This window comes from Poromitra crassiceps, assembly GCF_964638095.1.
Source record: "Poromitra crassiceps genome assembly, chromosome: 2".
Taxonomy (NCBI): domain Eukaryota; kingdom Metazoa; phylum Chordata; class Actinopteri; order Beryciformes; family Melamphaidae; genus Poromitra; species Poromitra crassiceps.
Genome location: NC_139624.1, coordinates 65,063,534 through 65,082,107, shown reverse-complemented (window position 1 = coordinate 65,082,107; position 18,574 = coordinate 65,063,534). Strand labels below are relative to the sequence as shown.

At 43.4% G+C, this 18,574-nt stretch overlaps 1 protein-coding gene across 1 annotated transcript; it reads right to left on the bottom strand.

Annotated features, from left to right (window-relative positions):
- Positions 1 to 1,915: 1,915 nt before the first annotated feature.
- Positions 1,916 to 18,507, bottom strand: mtpap (mitochondrial poly(A) polymerase; the record flags this gene model as incomplete). Its single annotated transcript, XM_083656690.1, has 9 exons — positions 1,916 to 2,284; positions 4,958 to 5,031; positions 5,151 to 5,243; positions 7,158 to 7,384; positions 9,202 to 9,413; positions 10,291 to 10,515; positions 16,186 to 16,419; positions 17,309 to 17,475; positions 18,357 to 18,507. 9 exons carry the CDS (start codon positions 18,505 to 18,507, stop codon positions 1,946 to 1,948), a joined length of 1,722 nt encoding a protein of 573 aa, XP_083512816.1. The 3' UTR covers positions 1,916 to 1,945.
- Positions 18,508 to 18,574: the final 67 nt, after the last annotated feature.

The following is an 18,574-nucleotide window of genomic DNA, read 5'->3' as shown; positions in this document are numbered from 1 at the left end:
ACTTGTATCCATTGCAGGACCTGCAAAGTGTTTCTTGGTTTCACATTGTCTCCTCACTTCTAGCTGAGGCATCATACACTAAGGCTACGTTCACACAGCCATCCTTAGTGCTTGAATCTAATCTTTTCCCCCCTAAGTGACTCAGATCAGTCTTTTTCATGACTGTGTGAACAGTACAAGTCACATTGAAAGTGACTTTTTTAAAGACGACCTGGGCTAATTTCAAATGTGGTAAAACATCAGATTCGAATCTGATGTTTTTGAAAGTGACTCCAGTGTGAACAGACATCTGGCCCATATCTGACTTAATGCTTCAATAGCCGTTTTCCCACATGCGTACCTGAAAATTACCTGTAAGTCAATATCGGACATTTCCCGGAATTTCCCTTCACACCTCAGCGCGGGCATGTGGGAATCTAGGAGCTAAATTGCCTGTATGTTGGGGGGCGGGGGGAGCTTATTTGGGGGGTCGGGTTTAGATCAATAAGGTGTTTTCGGGTTGTCCTTGGGCTGCAAACTCATTTAAAGTATGCAAATCGAAGTTGTTTCTGACAAGAATAATGTCACGTTACTCCGGGACTGCTCAACCCATGACAGAGCCACTCTCCCCGGCTTGGCAGAGTGAAGAGCTCCGCCCGCGCGTCCCCGCTGCCTGGAGCACAGCGGCTCGTGCTCGCGCTCTAAAAGGCAGGCTCCCACACGCTGCTGTCTGGCCAGCAGAAAGTGCCCCAGACTCGGTGTGATAATCCTGTAACAGCATTTGAGCTTATTCAGGTAAGATATTAATAATGTAATGACACATTCAGCGATAAACTGTCTACAATGAAGACATGTGTCAAATATGACAACGTGGTGTTCAGTATTTTAAGAGCACGGGTTTTTTTTCATTTCCTGAAAAGTTGGCGATTTGGAGATAAGTGGCTTTCATTGCACAGCGACGAAATGCACGAAGCGAAATGTGGAAGTAGTTTGCTTTGATGTGCGCGAATGACTAGATGATGCAAGCTGGAAGTGAACGTTAAGCAACGTGTGTACACCTCGCCCATGATGAGAGAAGGACCGGTGTCGCGGAAAATGACTGGACCCCTTTCTCACTTCTGTGCCTATCGCGGCATACCGCTCTTCTGACTGGCTCGAAACTGGTGAAATCACCGCGACGACGGGGTCGCGCTTATACCGGCACGACGACTTTCTCACATGCAGGCATTAGACCACGTTCCGGTCATTTAGCGGTACAAAGCGCATGTGGGAAAACGGCTAATGTGACTTCTTCTTCTTCTGTTGAGTTTTATGACAGTTGGCATCCTTAAATGGTGCATTCCCGCCACCTACTGTATTGCTAAAACTATAGTGCAAATACAATATCAATAAAAAGTGTCCACCCAAAATGCGCCCATTCACCCCAATATCCATACTGTGGCCCAGACCAGTCGTCTAGGCCGAAGCGAACGCTTCATTCAGCGTTTTCATCAAGTCATCTCCCGAAATGTCTTCAATATCCAAAAATTTCCTGGGAGCGTCCACCACTTCAATGTGACTTTTACGTCATTCCAGAGCGACATTCGTCACTATTCTGCGCTGGAGGGAGGAGGGAGGGGGAGGACCAACACGCGGGCATTGAAATTAAACCGTGAACAACAGATGAAACAACATCGTCAGCTGCCGCCATGTTTACTGCTGTCTTCTTCCGGGTTTACGTAGAACAGCAGTGCAGTGCAGTGCAGGGGTGTGACGTTATTGTTCTTCTGCGCATGCGGGTCACTTCATGTCCGTGATCTGTTCACACTGGAGTCGGATATGGGCCACTTTTAAAAGGTCTGTGTGAACAGCCACACAAACAAATCAGATGTGAGCATCAAGTCAGATTCAAGCACTAAGGATGGCTGTGTGAACGTAGCCTAAGTAATGAGGAGGAAAGAGTTGATTTATGAAATGTCTCAGTGTCTTAGCTTTTGTTTTGGTGGTTTGTAGTCTTCAAGGATTCTAGCAGGCTCTTGATTCTCGCACTGGCTGGCTCCCTCTTCCTCTTCTTGCGCCCTCTGATCGCTGCAACCTGGGAGGGCAGGAGGAGGGTGGCCAGCCCCCATGGCGTGGGGGTGTTGCCCCCACGACTGCCTTTGGGTGTGCCGGTCTCACTCTCCTGCAGCAGCCAGGAGCTCTCTTGGCACAAGGCCATGAAGCGATCCAGCTGGGTGCTGTTAACGTTCTTGCTGACGTTCAGCGTGGGTTCGAAGGGGTTCTGGATGTGCAGCGGGGCCACCTCCGGCTTGTTCTGCTCTTTGCCCTGGAGAGATGGAAGGGGGACACTGTTAGCAGGTGGGGACACACTGGTGAGCATGAGCTGCCATTTACCCTGCTGGGGGGCAGTGTGGGGGGCAGTACGGACAGCGATGCACTGTGTTTACACTACTGCCCCCCACACTTCCTGAATGGTATTGCATTAAGGACTTTTTGATATCAAAGACATGGATTTTATGCAACAAGTTGGAAGCGTCATCTGTCACTATCTAGAAGACGATGTTGCGCATCGGATAGGGTCTTCACTTAAAGCTTCTGGCTCAGGTAAATAACCTTTTAAGACGTAGCCGCGAGAGCGGAACGCTGGTCTTATGGGGAATGTTAAGTGGGTCCCCGGGCACTAATGGTCAGTATGAGCGAGAAGCACCCGGCTAGCAGGGTAAGAGCTGCCATATGCATAGTCCCTGCATGTTATGGTCCATCTATCTTGCTGCTCATGTTTTTAGCTCTTTGCTGCTGTATCTGGGGCACCTATGGCTGACTGGTACACCTCTCTGCAGGCTGGCAGATGCTGTCGGCCGCAGATACGACTCTGGAAGACTCTTTAAAGCCTATGATACACTATACAACTTTGAAAATCTTCACAGATTATGAAAAGACTGGGGAGTATAGACCGTGGTATAGACTACTACCCGACTGGTTCCTGAAGATTTTTTATGACGACTGAAAAACTGGGGGTCATACACTACACGACTGCATCAGACGAGGAACCATACACTACACAACTTGTCACAGCAACTGAGCCCAACTGAACCCAGCAAACTCATGTGAAAATAATGAGCTCTCGTGGCTACTAACCATACGGAAGGTAGACGATTTTACCTACAAAATAAAAGCGCTAATTTATTACTGCATGACTCACTACGGGTTAAAACTGACTTTTTGAAGGCACAGCATTATGTTCATTTAAAACAGGTTTCTCTGCAAATGTTTTCTTTATTTCCTCTTTGGTACTTGGGGTATTTGGGATCACACACAGCAAACGGCTTTTAGCGTGTTGTCTTTGATGTTATAATTGAGTCTTCTACTCATCCCTGTATTATTCACAATAATTGTATTATTCACAATCATTATTCAGTTTTCTGAAGTCTGTAGATCAATATGTACTAGGCCAGGACATCTCTGCAGCACGACAATACCGCTATTTCATTTAAAATGATATTTTAACACACATTTCGCCTTTAACAAATATAGTTTGTTAAAGGCTGCTATTTGAAAATTGCAGTAGGCCATATTGCAATTTCGATTACATTTCAATTATCTGTGCAGCCCTACTGTCTAGCAGTCCTGCTCACCAAATTAACTATTAAAATATGGTTCAGGGATATGTGGAGAACCTTGCAGGGTCCTTTGCATGCCGAAATAAATGAATGAATGAATGAATAAATAAATAAAGTACCTGGATCCTGCCTAAATCCTGGCAATAAAAGGGCTGAATGGCTAAAGGGATGGAGCTGCGTCAGGAGGGAGGCAGAGAAGACGGCAACATAAAGCCATCAGTCAGAGGAGGCGAGCGAAGCACAGTAAAGCAGATTTATGGCTGTTTCTCTACTGGTGAAAGCCTATGGGCTCGGGTCATGGCCGCAGTCTACCTGCAGGCTGCGTCTGCTATGTCATCCCTGATATTAGCCTCATATATTAGGCTGCAGGGTCTCTCTTTCCCAGGGACGTCAATTCATTAAACCATAAGGCATGGCAAAGACCCTGCATGCAATATAATTTGACACCAAAACTTCAAAAATGACTTATATCAACTAAATTCCGTGGAGTAATGACTGACAAGATCTTATTATGAGGTCAACGTGATGAATTAGAAGACAAAGGTGAATAAAGCATCTTGTAGAGACATGCCCTGCTTTAGAGGGAACATTAGTCCTGCCTGAATGCTCCCCTGATGGTTTCTTTTAGATATGGCTTCTAAATAGATTTCTGGCCATTTCTGCTTGATATTTGTCCTCCTTTTTAATGATAAATACTATAAAAGGTCCAATTTGGCCTGACTTAGGCTAAGGTGTGGTATTTATTTGCCATATCATATTCAACTGGCATGCTCTGTTCCTCTCTCCTGGGCCACTGGAGAGTCAATAAATAAACTGATAACAAACAGGGAACATCCAGGATGAACATGGGTCTAAATAGAAACAATGTGCGATTGTTTATGCTGATCCTGATCGAGCTCCTAATTAGGATCACAGCTCAATGGCGCCGGGCCCCGTGGGGCCGGCATCCATCACACATGACAGGGACAGCTGTCATCTGCGTATGGGAAGACGTCATCCACCAAACATTGCTTTGATTACCACCAGCTTTCTCTGCTGGAGCTCAGCCCTGGGACTGAGACAAGACTTGAGTGAATGCTGAACTGGTTTTCCTCGACTGCTGAAGTCTCTTCTTTTTTGTCTTTTCCTTATTAAAGTTCTGTTTTTCACTGCTGCAGTGCAGCCTAGACCTAGAGGCTAGAGAGACCTTATTGTAACCAAAGGGCCACGGGTTCGATCCCAATAACAGTCCTGCTGCACTCTCCAAGAAACTTAATCTGTTCACTTGCTGCCAATTGTGCTGAATAAATGCCTCAGCTAATTTTTCTTCAAATGTAATCGCCACTTTTTGGCACATAAATCGTTGGGTTGCTTTAGAAGTTTTAGAGTAAACTGCTTACCGTTCTGATATTTATGGACATCGTGTTGAATGCAAAAGTGCCGTAGAACTCGAAGAATTCATGCAGCAGTTGCTCTGAGACAATGCAAAAAAAGGGGTGAAATCAGCATGACAGACAGCTAACAAGGACATCGATATGCATTCAAAACAAGTGCAGTTCCAAAGCTCTTATTGGACGGCGCTCTCATGCCCACCTAGTGTTTCCGTGTTGTTCTGTTGGTGGACGCTGCCCAGGTCACTGACAAACGTGCAGTCGTTCCCCTCAATCACACTCTTGTCCGCGGGGCCTTGTGGGAGGAGAGCAGGGACACAAGGTGAACAACTGCCTTTACACGGATATGATGGCCATAAACAAGACGCAGACAGATGGAGCCACTTCATACATGGAGAGGAAAGAGAGAGAGAGAGAAGTGTCTATGTCTGTGGGAGGAGGGGAAAAAGAGAGAGAGAGAGAGAGAGAGAGAGAGAGAGAGAGAGAGCATGGATCATGTCCTTGGTGGGGTGGTTTGGTTCTCCATCAAAGCCCTTGGTACGAGTCTCCTTGACCATGACGGGGTGGGGGAGAGGGGGGGGTTACACCACTGTTTAGCTACCTACTTGTGTGCGCGTGTGCGTGTGTGTGTATATGTGATGTGTGTGCGCGCGCACGTGTGTGTGTGTGCGCATGCATGCTTCCAGAGGAGGCGGGGTCATCGACCTTCTCAGAGTGATGGGCCTTTTATTGTCCTGTAAGCACTCTGTGTGATAGAGTCTGCGTTAAGCGGGGGCCGGGGAGGAAGAGAAGGGGTGGGGGGGGGTGGTACGGGGGATAGATTGCTTTTGGAAGGCAATTATCAGGCAGCCAAGGTGACAGAGAGAGAGAGACAGAGAGAGAGAGAGTGTGGAGCAGCAGTAGTGGACTCAGGGAGGCAGACTGGTGTGTTGGAGGTTACACTAACGAACACCGGGGACACTTTAACAGAGCCGACACGACACTACGTTACCCATTCATCCCAGATGCATAAATGGTAATGGAAAGCTAAATGCCCTAGCCTAAGTCATCTACACGAGCCACAATGAAACCCACGGAGTAGTCTACAATCATATATCTGCATAAACTCTACTGCAATTTTTTCAATTAACAATCACAGACTCTCTAGGGTGGCTGATAATGGACCTCCTTGGTACTTTAGGTTCTGCTGGTACAGACATGGGTTATGACTAGAGTTTGAAATGCTGCTGTTGGCTACAATCATATTTTTACAGTCATGGACAAAAAACATGGAGCAAGCGCCATACATTTATCAAACATCTGAGAGCAGACACACTCTCAGATCTAGTACAATTAATACATTTATCAAACATCTGAGAGCAGACATACTCTCAGATCTAGTACAATTAATACATTTATCAAACATCTGAGAGCAGACACACTCTCAGATCTAGTACAATTAATTCGTTTATCAAACATCTCAGAGCAGACATACTCTCAGATCTAGTACAAGCAATTCAATACAATTAATCTAAGAAAAAAGAATCTACAATTTCCATATTGCAGAGGCAATTAAGGGAGAAAGGTGTCTAAAATGGATTTCTGCAGTCCATGAATCAAGAAAAATATTGGTGAAACCTGTCATCATACTCAAACTCAGTAAATCCTGCACACTGACTTATATTAAAACGCTACTGACATCAAGATTTTTTTTTTAAGTTGATGTGGTTGTACTGGTCAGCTTCCAGGTATATGTGTGTGTGTGTGTGTGTGTGTGTGTGTGTGTGTGTGTGTGTGTGTGTGTGTGTGTGTGTGTGTGTGTGTGTGTGTGTGTGTGTGTGTGTGTGTGTGTGTGTGTGTGTGTGTGTGTGTGTGTGTGTGCGTGCGTGCGTGCGTGCGTGCGTGCGTGCGTATGTGAATGTGAACAGGGAAACTTCTGAAAAAGAGAGCATTACTCTCAGTGAGACTCCCCCTGTATAAATAAAGGTTATATAAAAAAAAAAAAAAATGTCTAAATCACAATTGCAATATTCTGTCAAATAATTGGAATTCCATTTTTTAATATATAACATTGACCAAGATTCCCGAATCAAATCACATTTACGACGAGTCGGTCAAACTGATCCTAGATCTGCAGTACTCTGAGGTACTTGACGATAGAGAGGACATAGGACACAAGAGGAAACCTTCAGGGCAGAAGGCAGATGCTACACTGTAGCAGCTACAGTACCTGCGAGGTCCCGGAGGTGCTCCAGGGTGGGGATGCAGGGCGGGCTCCTCCTCTGCAGGAAGAACAGCACCATGACGGTGAGGGAGAAGCTGGTGATCCAGGCCCCGGGGATGCTGCTGGTGATGCCGTGTGCTTTGGCCCAGCAGCGCACCGTGAACACCAGGCTGCGCACCCGCCAGTCCAGCCCTCCATACAGGTACAGCAGCTCCGTGCTCTTCATCGCCACCCTGTGGAGAACGAACCGCATGAGATTGCGGGGCAAGAAGAAAGGCGTTAATCTGGGTGCTCTACCTCTCGCTATTGTCCTGCATGTTTTGGCAGGGCTAAAACCAAATGTACACCAGATGCGGTACGGCTCCGTGCGGATCTGGTAAAACTGCCAGAACAGACTCTTGCCCATATTAATAGATTGGCAATACATGCAGTACGGAAAAATTACGCACCTGTTCTATTTTGGTCAGATCCCGCATGCATCTGATTACATGCGTGTGGGTCTGTTCGCAGCCGTACCGGAGCCGTACCGCATCTGTTCCGGAGCTGGTGGACATTAGCCCTAAATGTAGGTAGTAGAGGTACCAATAATGTTGATAAGCCACTAAATAAGGTTTCATGGGGTACTGGGAGATTACAGGGACAGTTTATATGTTTGTCATTTTTAGCTGACCCTCCTGTCCTTAGTGCCTTACAATGAATTAAATGGGTGTTCAGTGACCTGCTCAGGGACAGTTCAACATCTGCTGTTGTGAGGATTAAACATGTGGCCTTTCTGTCATGGGACGGTTACTTAAGATTCTAAATTCATTTTAATGGCATAGTGAGTAATCATATTACAAACAAATTTGACTTAGTGCAGAATGCAGGGCAGCGATCACATCAATAGCAGAAGATGGAACAGAGTAAACAATCTCAAATCCATCTCAAATCTTAATCCAGTGGTTCTCAAGCTTTTTGATGTCAAGGACCCCTAATCTGACACAAATTAGATGACAGACCCCAATGATAAGATTTTATTCCAGGGTCCTCCATCTGATAAGATTTAGCTTTTAGATGTTTTATTACAGAAACCCATGAGCAAAATAACCAGACATTCTGTTCTGTCATTGTGTTACTTATGGATGGTATCATAGTGAAAATAAATTATCCCCCTTTTTGCTGGGGGGTCCCCAGACTCCGCTTTGAGAACTACACCCTACCACCTAGTCTCTCATGGGAAAAAGTACCAGACAGTAAAGAAGGCTACGAAGCAGCATAGACTGTAATACCAGTCCGATGTATAGACTTTTGACATGTCGTCTTTCTCAACAAGCGTTTGTTAAAATACATTAAACAAAAGTGTCGTTGTAGTCTACTCTTGGGAAAGGCAGAAGCCCTCTGCGTCTTCTTCTGAAGAAGAAAGAACAAGTCCTGGCAAAACCACCACTAGAGAGCAGCCTTTAGCTCATCACTGTGACTGACTTAGTCACATTCAGATGGCATTCAGTTATCTTCTTTTTATCGGACACATAACCCTCCAAACAAGGCTTCAGAAAAATCCCCTTTCAACCACAGCGGGAGGTTCAACTCCATTTCCTTAGAAACTGCAGAGTGGTTTTCTGAACGTTAGCAGGTGTGAGTGTGTGTATAAGCAGAGACCACAATCTCTTTAGGTCCGGAAAGAGAGAAGTGAAACACAAACAAGCCTCCTGTCAGGTCCCCCTATCCAGTTCCACTGTGGCAAGCATGCAATTCAACGTTCACACAGCACTTCCTGGCCAACCCTGGTTTCTGTTTGGGGTTTTTGCAACGCCAACACGGCCAAAAACGTTGCGAAACACAACATAAAACTAGCAGTTTCTGTGAGGAAAGTGGCCTATGACCAACTGTAATTGACATTTCGAGAGAGCCTTTTCTGTGAGAATGTCTACAGCATCAAGATCATCAGATCCACTCAGTGATAAAACGTCACAGCAAAATTCAAATGCAAAAGAAATTGCAATGCTGAGGAATGAGAACAAATTTACATTACATGCAGTTGTATGCAAAGTGTGTGTGTGCAACTGTATACCTATTGTTGGCTGTGAGGTCACACTGAAAGCCAGAGGGCTGGTGGGTGAAGCGGACGAGGGGGCACCGGGCATTGAGGATCTTCTGCACCCCCACACAGCCGGGCCCAAACTTGTCCACACACTCTCCGATGACAGAGAGGATGCTCTGGGTGACGGCCCGCTCCGAGTTGGCCTGCTTCATCTGGTACTCCAGGGACAGGCCTGCTTTTGGCTGAGAGACCGAGAGGAGGAAATCGTTTTGTGAAATTCCCTTTTCTGTTACCCCACACCCCACCCTACCCCCATTTCAGCAAGTTGAATGCTTGCTGACATAGGGGCTTGAACCTAGATGAGATAAGACTACAGTAATAGACAGATCATATGCATGACATGCTAGAATACTCAACAAGGACATTTTAATGAACAAGCACAACCTTTGACGATTCCCTGCCTGCTTATTTACACTATTAGTTGGAAATTCCTAAGGGTTCAGCCAGAGGTTCTCAAATTAACAAACTCAAATGTACACCTTTATAACAAAGAGGGGATTGTGATTTCATGTCATGGTAATATCACCACATGGTTCACCTGTGAGGCACTTGTACATTTGTCACACATGATGAATTGCCCTGTTATTTTGCACATTGGACCGATACCGATATATATATAACATGACTAACATCGACCGATACCGATATGATTGCCGATATACTGTGTGCATCCCTACAATTTAGTAGCAGACATTGACAATGACGTGTATAAGCCCATTCATGTTCATATATTTCAAGGCAACAGTTAAAGCTTTAAACCACAACAGCTCAGTGTGTCTATAGTATATTATGCATCAATCATTTTTTACACCCGTACTAGGAAAACAAAACACTGGTGAATAACCATAATAAAGGAAGTGATTAACACTGCATGAGCCATCTGATGATGCACATAAAAATACGAGTTCCCGATGTGAGCACTGATGCTGTTCAGAGACAACATTCAGATCCTGAAAGCTCTATCTTCCACACAGCCTCATCTGCTGTTTTTATGGGTTAGCCTGCTTTAGTCTAATGATAGTAACTCAAGGTCTTTCTCCATGCATTCCCCTTTATTACCATCTTGATGTTCCTTCCGCTGATGCTGTCCAGGTCTAGAAACATGTCCAGGTCACAGCCTAGCTTCCCAAAGCCGTTCACCGAGGAGCCGAATGGCCTGATGGTGCATTCTGGGAAATAAGCAGCAGCGATGTCCTTGAGCAGAGAGCAGACCAGGAAACGCAGGCGGGTGTTCTCCTCTGTTAACTGGTAGGCTTCTGTCAGAGAGGTTATCTGCTGGTCTATCTGAGGGGAGAAGAGCAGACAGAGACAACTGTAAACTAAGGCTAATTGTGATTATTTTTGACATATTGCGATTGCAATATGAGTCACAATTTTAGTGGGAGTGGTAATTTTTGCATTTCATTTTGAATGGATGAAAAATATATATAAATTATGGTAGGGTACACAAAAAGAGTAACTAATGGACAAGTAATAATTAAGTAATGAGTAACTAACAATTAACTATATACCGGTACTCACAAACTGACCATTGACTAAGCATTAACTAATGAGTAATTACTCTACTAAGGAACTAACAACTAATCATGAACTAATGATTAACTACTATACTCACAATGTGACCTTAACTAATGATTAACTAATATATTCACGAACTGACATTTATTAATCATTAACGAACGATGAACTACTCTACTCATGGAACTGACCGACTAATCAGTAACTAATGATTAACTACTATATTCATGAGCTGACATTTAGTAATCATTGATTGATTAACTACTCTACTCAGGAACTTAGATACTAATCATTAACTAATGACTACCTACTCATTAACTATGATTAACTAGTGATTGACTAATGACAAATTATTCCTTAGCTACTCATTAACTATTAGTTAATGATTAGTTTACTAGTAACTACTACAGTATTTGTGTACGTTATTGTAAAGTGTTACCAAATTATGTAATTTTTGCTGGAGTCTACTCTGTACCAACCAAGCATGTTCCTTTACATCTGGAGAATGTGATTTGTAGGCCAGGGAATCTCTATAGCCCCTAATGCTTCATTTAATGGTATGTTGTTGTGACACATTTGACATTTATCAACAAATTGCAGCTCCTGTGATTTGGATATTGCACTTAGCCATATTGTGATTTCAATAAAACATTGTTTAATTGTTCAGCCTTCTGTAAACACAACACTTCCACGACCGAAATCTATTAGATTGCAAGAGATCTATAAAAATAGATTCACATAGACATAGCATGTCCTTAATATTATTGGACACTTGACTTGTGCATCTGTGAAAATTGTTCTGTAAATAAGGCAGAAACACATTACCCAGAGTATTATGAAACACTACGGTGCTTGCAAAACCTATGTATCAGTGCATCATCAGTAGGGGGCTCAGTGGCCAACTAAACTCAAGAGAAACTTGTGGATGGTCTCATACATTTCTAAGAAATTATGCAAGTGTTAATCTAACCTATGTAACTAAAAGATACAAAATAATTGTAGGTTAATCAAAACACATTTGTGCTTTGGTGTTACAGTTTATCTATAGCAGTGGTAGCCAACACTGTGCACGCGGGCGGGTGCCTGCAGGGAACCAATGAGGTGCCCGCAGACTACGTTCTAAAAATTGTCACCTTTACAGACACGGGTTTACAGATGTTCTCTTTTGAAACACCAAAAAAGGAGTTTAGGAATTTAAACTTTATGTGACAAATGTGATATTGTTTCAATTTCAAATGTTGAAAGGGATTAATTGTTAAGATTAACAGAGAAAACATTAAACTTGCACATTGAAATGTATATGTGTTTTCCTATGATCACTTGCTAAAACATTATTAATAATGATTGTGAGGAATCATTAATAGTAAATAGTGAACATAGCTGATTCTCCTGTAGCCAATTAAATGCATAATATTCATTATTTAAAGGTCCCAATTCGTGCAGCTGTAACCTCTTAAAAACGTGTGTCTCTGGTCCATAAAACATGATTCTGGATTAATTTGTCGAAAATATAGCAACCCCGTTTGTTGTGACGCAGTTGTCACTTCCTCATCTCGTTGCGTCCCAAGAATGGTCTGTTTCTATAATATATTCAGAACTAACAGTTCCCATTGGCCGCTGAGGGAGAGCCCGCCCCAGGCTCCCAGCGGCCAATCAGATTAGCGTCTGTGGACCAGCACGCTAGGTTGTGTCCACAACTAACGTTAGCAACGAGCTATCGCTAACTTAACGGTTGCTACGCTAAAGAGGACATCTCAAAATGCCTAGACTTACCGAATGCACCTCCGCAGTTGCTGGATCACATACAGTTGGCATCGCTCCAGCTCAGGGGCGGAGCGACCCTATCAGCCCAGAGGGGGCAAAGCTCTTAGGGGGGCCCCATCAAAAAAAAAAAAAAAAAAATTTGACCATCATTTCAAGTAGAATGATACCACCCAAGCAAGAATATTTCAAGTGTTTCAAGTGCTTTACTGAAATATTTGGACCATATAATGATAATACAATTATCTCAACCTTAAAAGATTACATATAGGTGCCAAAAAGCCATAAAATCACATCAAAGAACAAAGAAAAACAACAACTATAATTCAAGTTTAAACAGTAAGTGTGCAGCTGTAGCATTTATAAAAAAAAAAAAAAATTTTTTTTACTTTTCAACCATTGACAGTATGCAGACAAATAAGGGTGCAATGCATGCTTTTGCACCCCCGTAGAACCGGGCCTGCCAGGCCGCGAAGAAAAATGTGCCTTTTTTGCATGTTTGAATCGGTTTTAGCCATATTTAGTGGAATATCTCATTTTAAACACACCAATGTTATTGTCTATTGATTGAATTCCTCTCAGACTCACACCACTGACTTTATTAAATAAAGTCATTTTAAGTCACAACTGTAAAATAGCTGATAGCCCCTATATCCAAAAACACAATTTGTCACTCATTGAGCCAAGTAATATTATGTCCAAGAAAGACTACAGTGAAGCCACTTTACAGACAAGCTTGTTCTGAAGAAGAAAAATAAAAACACAATAAAAAATCTTTTTTTTTTTTGATGGGCCCCCCTGACGAGTGGGCCCGTGGCGGCCGCACCCTCTGCCCCGGCGTACGCTCTGCTACTGCTCCAGCTAGAAGTGTTAATTTTGTGGCTATAGACAAAATGGTGCAGGTAGCTTGTGTGAGAGACGCGCGCAGTATGCTTGAGGAAGCGACTGATGTCACATTAACCCGTCTGGGGGAACAGAGCGTTAGGGGGCGTGGCTTGAAGGAGACTGCAGGGGGACGCTGGATAGGGACAAATCCAACTGTGGCAGTTCTGAGCTTGTGACCACTCATTACAGGGAGGGATGACAGCAGTATATATGCATTTAACAAGTAAAAACAGCTTTTGCACGGAATGGGACCTTTAAAGGTAAACCGAGCAATTATATATTATTCTGGAAGATTATATCAAATAGGTAGCCCTCCACATGACTCTACCCTTCAGGTAGCTCTCATGCTGCATTCGTTTATGGTAGGAGCTGGCAAGTGGCAAGTGAGAAACGCGTCATCTCCGACCTACGTGCGTTCGAGCTTCAGGCTTCATCTCGCAAAACCATGGATGCTAATAGCCGTTAGCTGTCTAAGCTAACAGCTAATAACAACATTAATGTTTAGTTGTATGAGTTTAACCAACTATTGTATTGGTATGCTGATTGGTCTCAAAGCTTACTATTATTGAAAAGAAAAGAAAAATGTGTCAAAAATGTGTTTTAAATTCTTACAATCGTGGGCGCCATGTTGAAATGACGCGGTGGGAGCTACTGGGGGTTGAGAAATCATACCCAAGTTTGCGGGTAGGAACTCCGAGTTATAGTGCCGTTTTATTTGATTTTTGCTAGTAGCAACTGGCAACTTGCCACATCCCACTTATAAACGAACGCGGCATCAGTCTCAGAAATGTTGGTGATCAGGGATGACCTGATTTTGACATCACAAAAATCTAGGGACCCTAGACTTTCAAATTACAGTACACCGTCGATAATATCATCATTGACATCGTCAGTGATGTCACATGTATGCTTCTTTTTTCCCTCAGAATTCTGACTTTAATCTGAGAATTCTGACTTTAATCTCAAAATTCTGACTATTTTCAGAATTCCGCCTTTATTCTCAGAATCCTGATTTAAAGTTATAATCTCAAACATGTTCATAGTCTGCAATTACCACTCATTGCCATAGGTGTCACCCAAGAGAACAAAACTGAAATCTTAGATTATCACTTTCACTTTAAACTCAGAACAAAAAAAACAAAAAAACGCAAGTGACCCTAATCATCTTCGCTAGAAAAATCAATAACCGAGTCCATGTCTTTTTTTTGTCCTTTTAAATAAAGTTTTGACAATGATTTTACTGTGTTTTTAGTCTCGCTGGCCAGCCTCCCCTCCCTACCGCGAGGAGTCTGGCGCCGCAGGTCTCCATAGTGGGATTGCGATGGGCGGCGCTTAGCGGCAGTGCCCTTGGAAAATAGTTTCCAACAATCCAACTTGCCGTTTTCAGCGTGTAGCAACGAGCTAGCGTGTAGGTTTCTGCCGTTAGCTTGCTAGCTAGTTAGCATTGTTGTTTTCACTGAGGCGGCAGGGCACTATTTACAGCGACAAACAGGGAGGAGGGAGCGGAAACCACTCTGATTGACATGGTCGGAGCCAATGACAGAGCTTGTAATAAGCCGGGAGCGGACATCCAGCAGCAACTGAAACAGTCGCTCCAATGGGGAGCAGCTGTAGAGCAGGGGAGGGCTTATCCCAGTTGCCTGTTTCCGCGGTGCCAGACTCCTCTCACGGTAGGGAGGGGAGGCTGGCCAGCGAGACTACTGTGTTTTGGACTCGCAATCATTCATTTATCATCAAAAATAAACTGTTTAGAGGTGATAATGCTGCCTGTAAGCTACAGATGATAACTTTAACATTACATTAAAGTGTTCACACAAGTGCAGTAACGTTGCACGTAATGGACGCATGGCCCATGTGACTGCGGCGGTCACAATGTAATGTTAATAAAGCAGACGAGACCTCGCAGGAAACCAACGAGGGACAATTTTGTGACTCGAAAACTCGACAACATTGTTCCAGAAGTACCTGCAACTGTAATGACAGCGAATGTTCCTGCTACTTCCGCTCTGGACCAGACAACGAGTTCAACAAATAGGGAAGAGACACACAGAGAACATCGCTGCTGTCTATGGGTTTGGGAGGTATTTAATGGCGACAGTAATTATATAGCGCACATGTGGTAAAAAAACCAACAACAGGTTAACTGGTTACACGCTGCCAAAACGTCCCGTGTACACGTTTTATTCTGATACTGGCTTTCCCAATCCCAATACTAAACAGTAGCATCACCGCACCACTAATCAACTTAAAATAAGTTCTCGGTTTATCAATGAATATTATGCATAATCAGCTACAGGAGACTCTGGACAGTCCCTGCATGGTTTCCTGCATCCAGCCTCAACATCCACTTACTCTCTTTGTCAGCGTAGTGAATAATACCTCGTGCCCACAAGCAGAACCAAAAGACATGAACTTTCTTTTCTTCCTCACGCTCTTAAACTGTTTTATAAATGACCTAATCCTATTTATCTCATTTAAATTACCTAATTATTTCAGGGTTAATTTTCATAAATTCATAGCTTTTGTTTGTGATGTTCATCACTGTAAAGTTTTGATGGATTTCAGGATTCACTGTTTAAAAACTGTGTTTTTATGCTGTTGTACCCTGCCTAGTCAAACTTTAATAAATGAAAGAACTTAAATTAAATCGTATAGCCCAAATTGGACGAATAAGTAAAATAAAAGAGGAATGGTTTAATCACTGGACATTAAAGATGTAAATAGCTTTCTGGCTTTTCTAGTGTGATATTGTCAGCTGCAGCACCAGCAGGACAAGCCTCATACACTTACACTCTCCTCTCGGGACAGTCTCTGTATGAGCTCATTGAGGGAGATGGTGCTCTGTGGTTGGCACGGTTGGTCTGCCTTGGAATCTGGTGGTTTGGCAGGACCGAGACTCCTGAGTGACAGCAGTCTTGATTTGAAAGGCACCATGGATTCATGGTTGACATGAGGGATGGCGGTTGCTTCATGTAATGAGGCAATGCTTTCCTGATTGGAAAACTCCACCACCGCATACACACCCTGGAGAATGGAACAGTAGCATAAAATCAACACACTCAGTTATGCAAGAGGTGAGTTGTTCAGATTGTCATCATCAAATTGCAACTTTGCATGATGTTGATTAGGGTGACCAGACATCCCAAAAAATCTGGCACAGTCCTGAATTATGAGCACTTGTCCCAGGATCCCGAATCCTGTCCGTCCCGAAAATGAACCATTATAAATAGACATTAGACAATATGAACAGATCCTGGGCGGTGAGAGCCGTCTGTATGCTGTGAGACTCACTTGACTTGAAGGCAAAAAGGCTGTGGAGACCTGACTTGGTGACACTGTAACAATATTGAAAAATGCTGCACTGAACATGAGAAATTGTGTCTTTTGGAGCACTGCCAAATTGTCATGAATAATAAATAAATAATGCACAGCTGTGGAGATAGCGCAAAGCGCAATGAGCTGCTACTGTTTTAAACCAGATGAGTGCAGCCACTGCATGAGGAGTTTACGGGAGGAGTTTGTGATTAAGAAAATATATATCTAAAATGTGCTTGCGAGCTGCTACAGCTTAATGTCAATCTTAGTTGCTGAAGAGACATGTACAGTAGAATGACTAACATATCTCTCAGCTGTGTGCAATGATCTCGTAAACACAGCTACTGTGCGTCATATCATCCTCACAGCCAATCTATCTATTTTATCCATCTGTAACAGAGTTATCAGAGTTGGAGTGATGTTACTCTAAATTATTATATACATTTAATCCTTCTGACATTTAAAATGGTCCAGGTATTTGAAATATATTCGAGGACATGAACGTGACACCCCTCCATCATTCTCATCTGGTCACCATAATGTTGATTGTAGTATGATGATTGTTGGAAAGGAATGCAATGCTTAGTGTCTTACTTACATAGCTTTCATAAAAGAAACACTTTTTGATATCTCCATGGCTTGATAAATACTTGAGGAACTTTTTCTTGTTGGTTTTGGACTGGCAGCTGATGAGAACAGATCTCTCTGCTTGCTCTTGTCTCTCTGCCTGGACAGCAAAAAACGAGCGGCGCCCCTCCTTTTTTTCTGACAACAGAGAGCAAAGGAAGGTTCAAAAGGTGCACAAATCACTGTCTGTCAATATACCTTTCAGGGAGGGATTTACTTACTCATCTTCATCATTCACCCCTATTCTGGCTAACCGAACATTGTTAACCTGCATCCACATTTTGCAGCATTATCTGCTGGATAAAGGTAGTCCCATTAGCTATAACTAGTCTAGTCATAGCGAACATAGCAACTAGACTAGACTCTAGTCTAGCTGCAAAATGTGGATGCAGTTTAACAATGTTCGGTTAGCCAGAATGGGGTGAATGATGAAGATGAGTAAGTAAATCCCTCCCTGAAAGGTATATTGACATATAGACGACTCTAGTCTAATTGCCCTAGAATGTAAGTCACACCAAACTTCATTCAGAAATCTGACGCGTTAATGTGGTATTAGGCAAACTAAGGTATACAGTAGCTACATATTGCACAAAGCCTTTCTGAGTCGTTAGAAGCCACTCTTCAATTGGGCGTAATACATGCAATCCACCAAGTAGCAAACTTTCAGAATTAGTGATTCACAATAACTAGCTACTCCACGGTGCAATTTGATCGGATAGCCTAACTGAAAATGACAGGTGAAGTGAAAACGTTCTGTTCTGGCATTTTGCTGAAAGCTTGGTTGATCATCTACACGCCGGATTGTTGATCTGGAGTCCCCACGATTCGTAAAAGCTCTTGGGTTATGTTTCACAGGTATGTATCGTGGCCAATAGGCAAGGTTAGCCCTTCTCAAGGTTAGAATAAACTGCCATGTTTTGAAATTGAGTTTGGCGTACAGATCAACAGACAGCATGTATCAAGGCTAGCTTGCAGGCTAACTCTGAACTGTTTTCCCCCTGACAGCTTGAGTTACTAACCAGTTTCTTCTTTCCTGGGTGCTTCAACTTGTGCAGCAACAACGTTGGTCCCAACTTCTCTTTGAAGACACGTATCAATTTTTTGAAAGCACTTTGCAAGGCTTCCCCTTCCTCTCAAATGTAACCTGCACATCCCGAAGGAGGACGCCATTGTTGCTCGTAAAGTAGCGTAAGGGCGCATGCGTGGAGTTCAGTAGTACGGCAAATGGGAGCTGTCA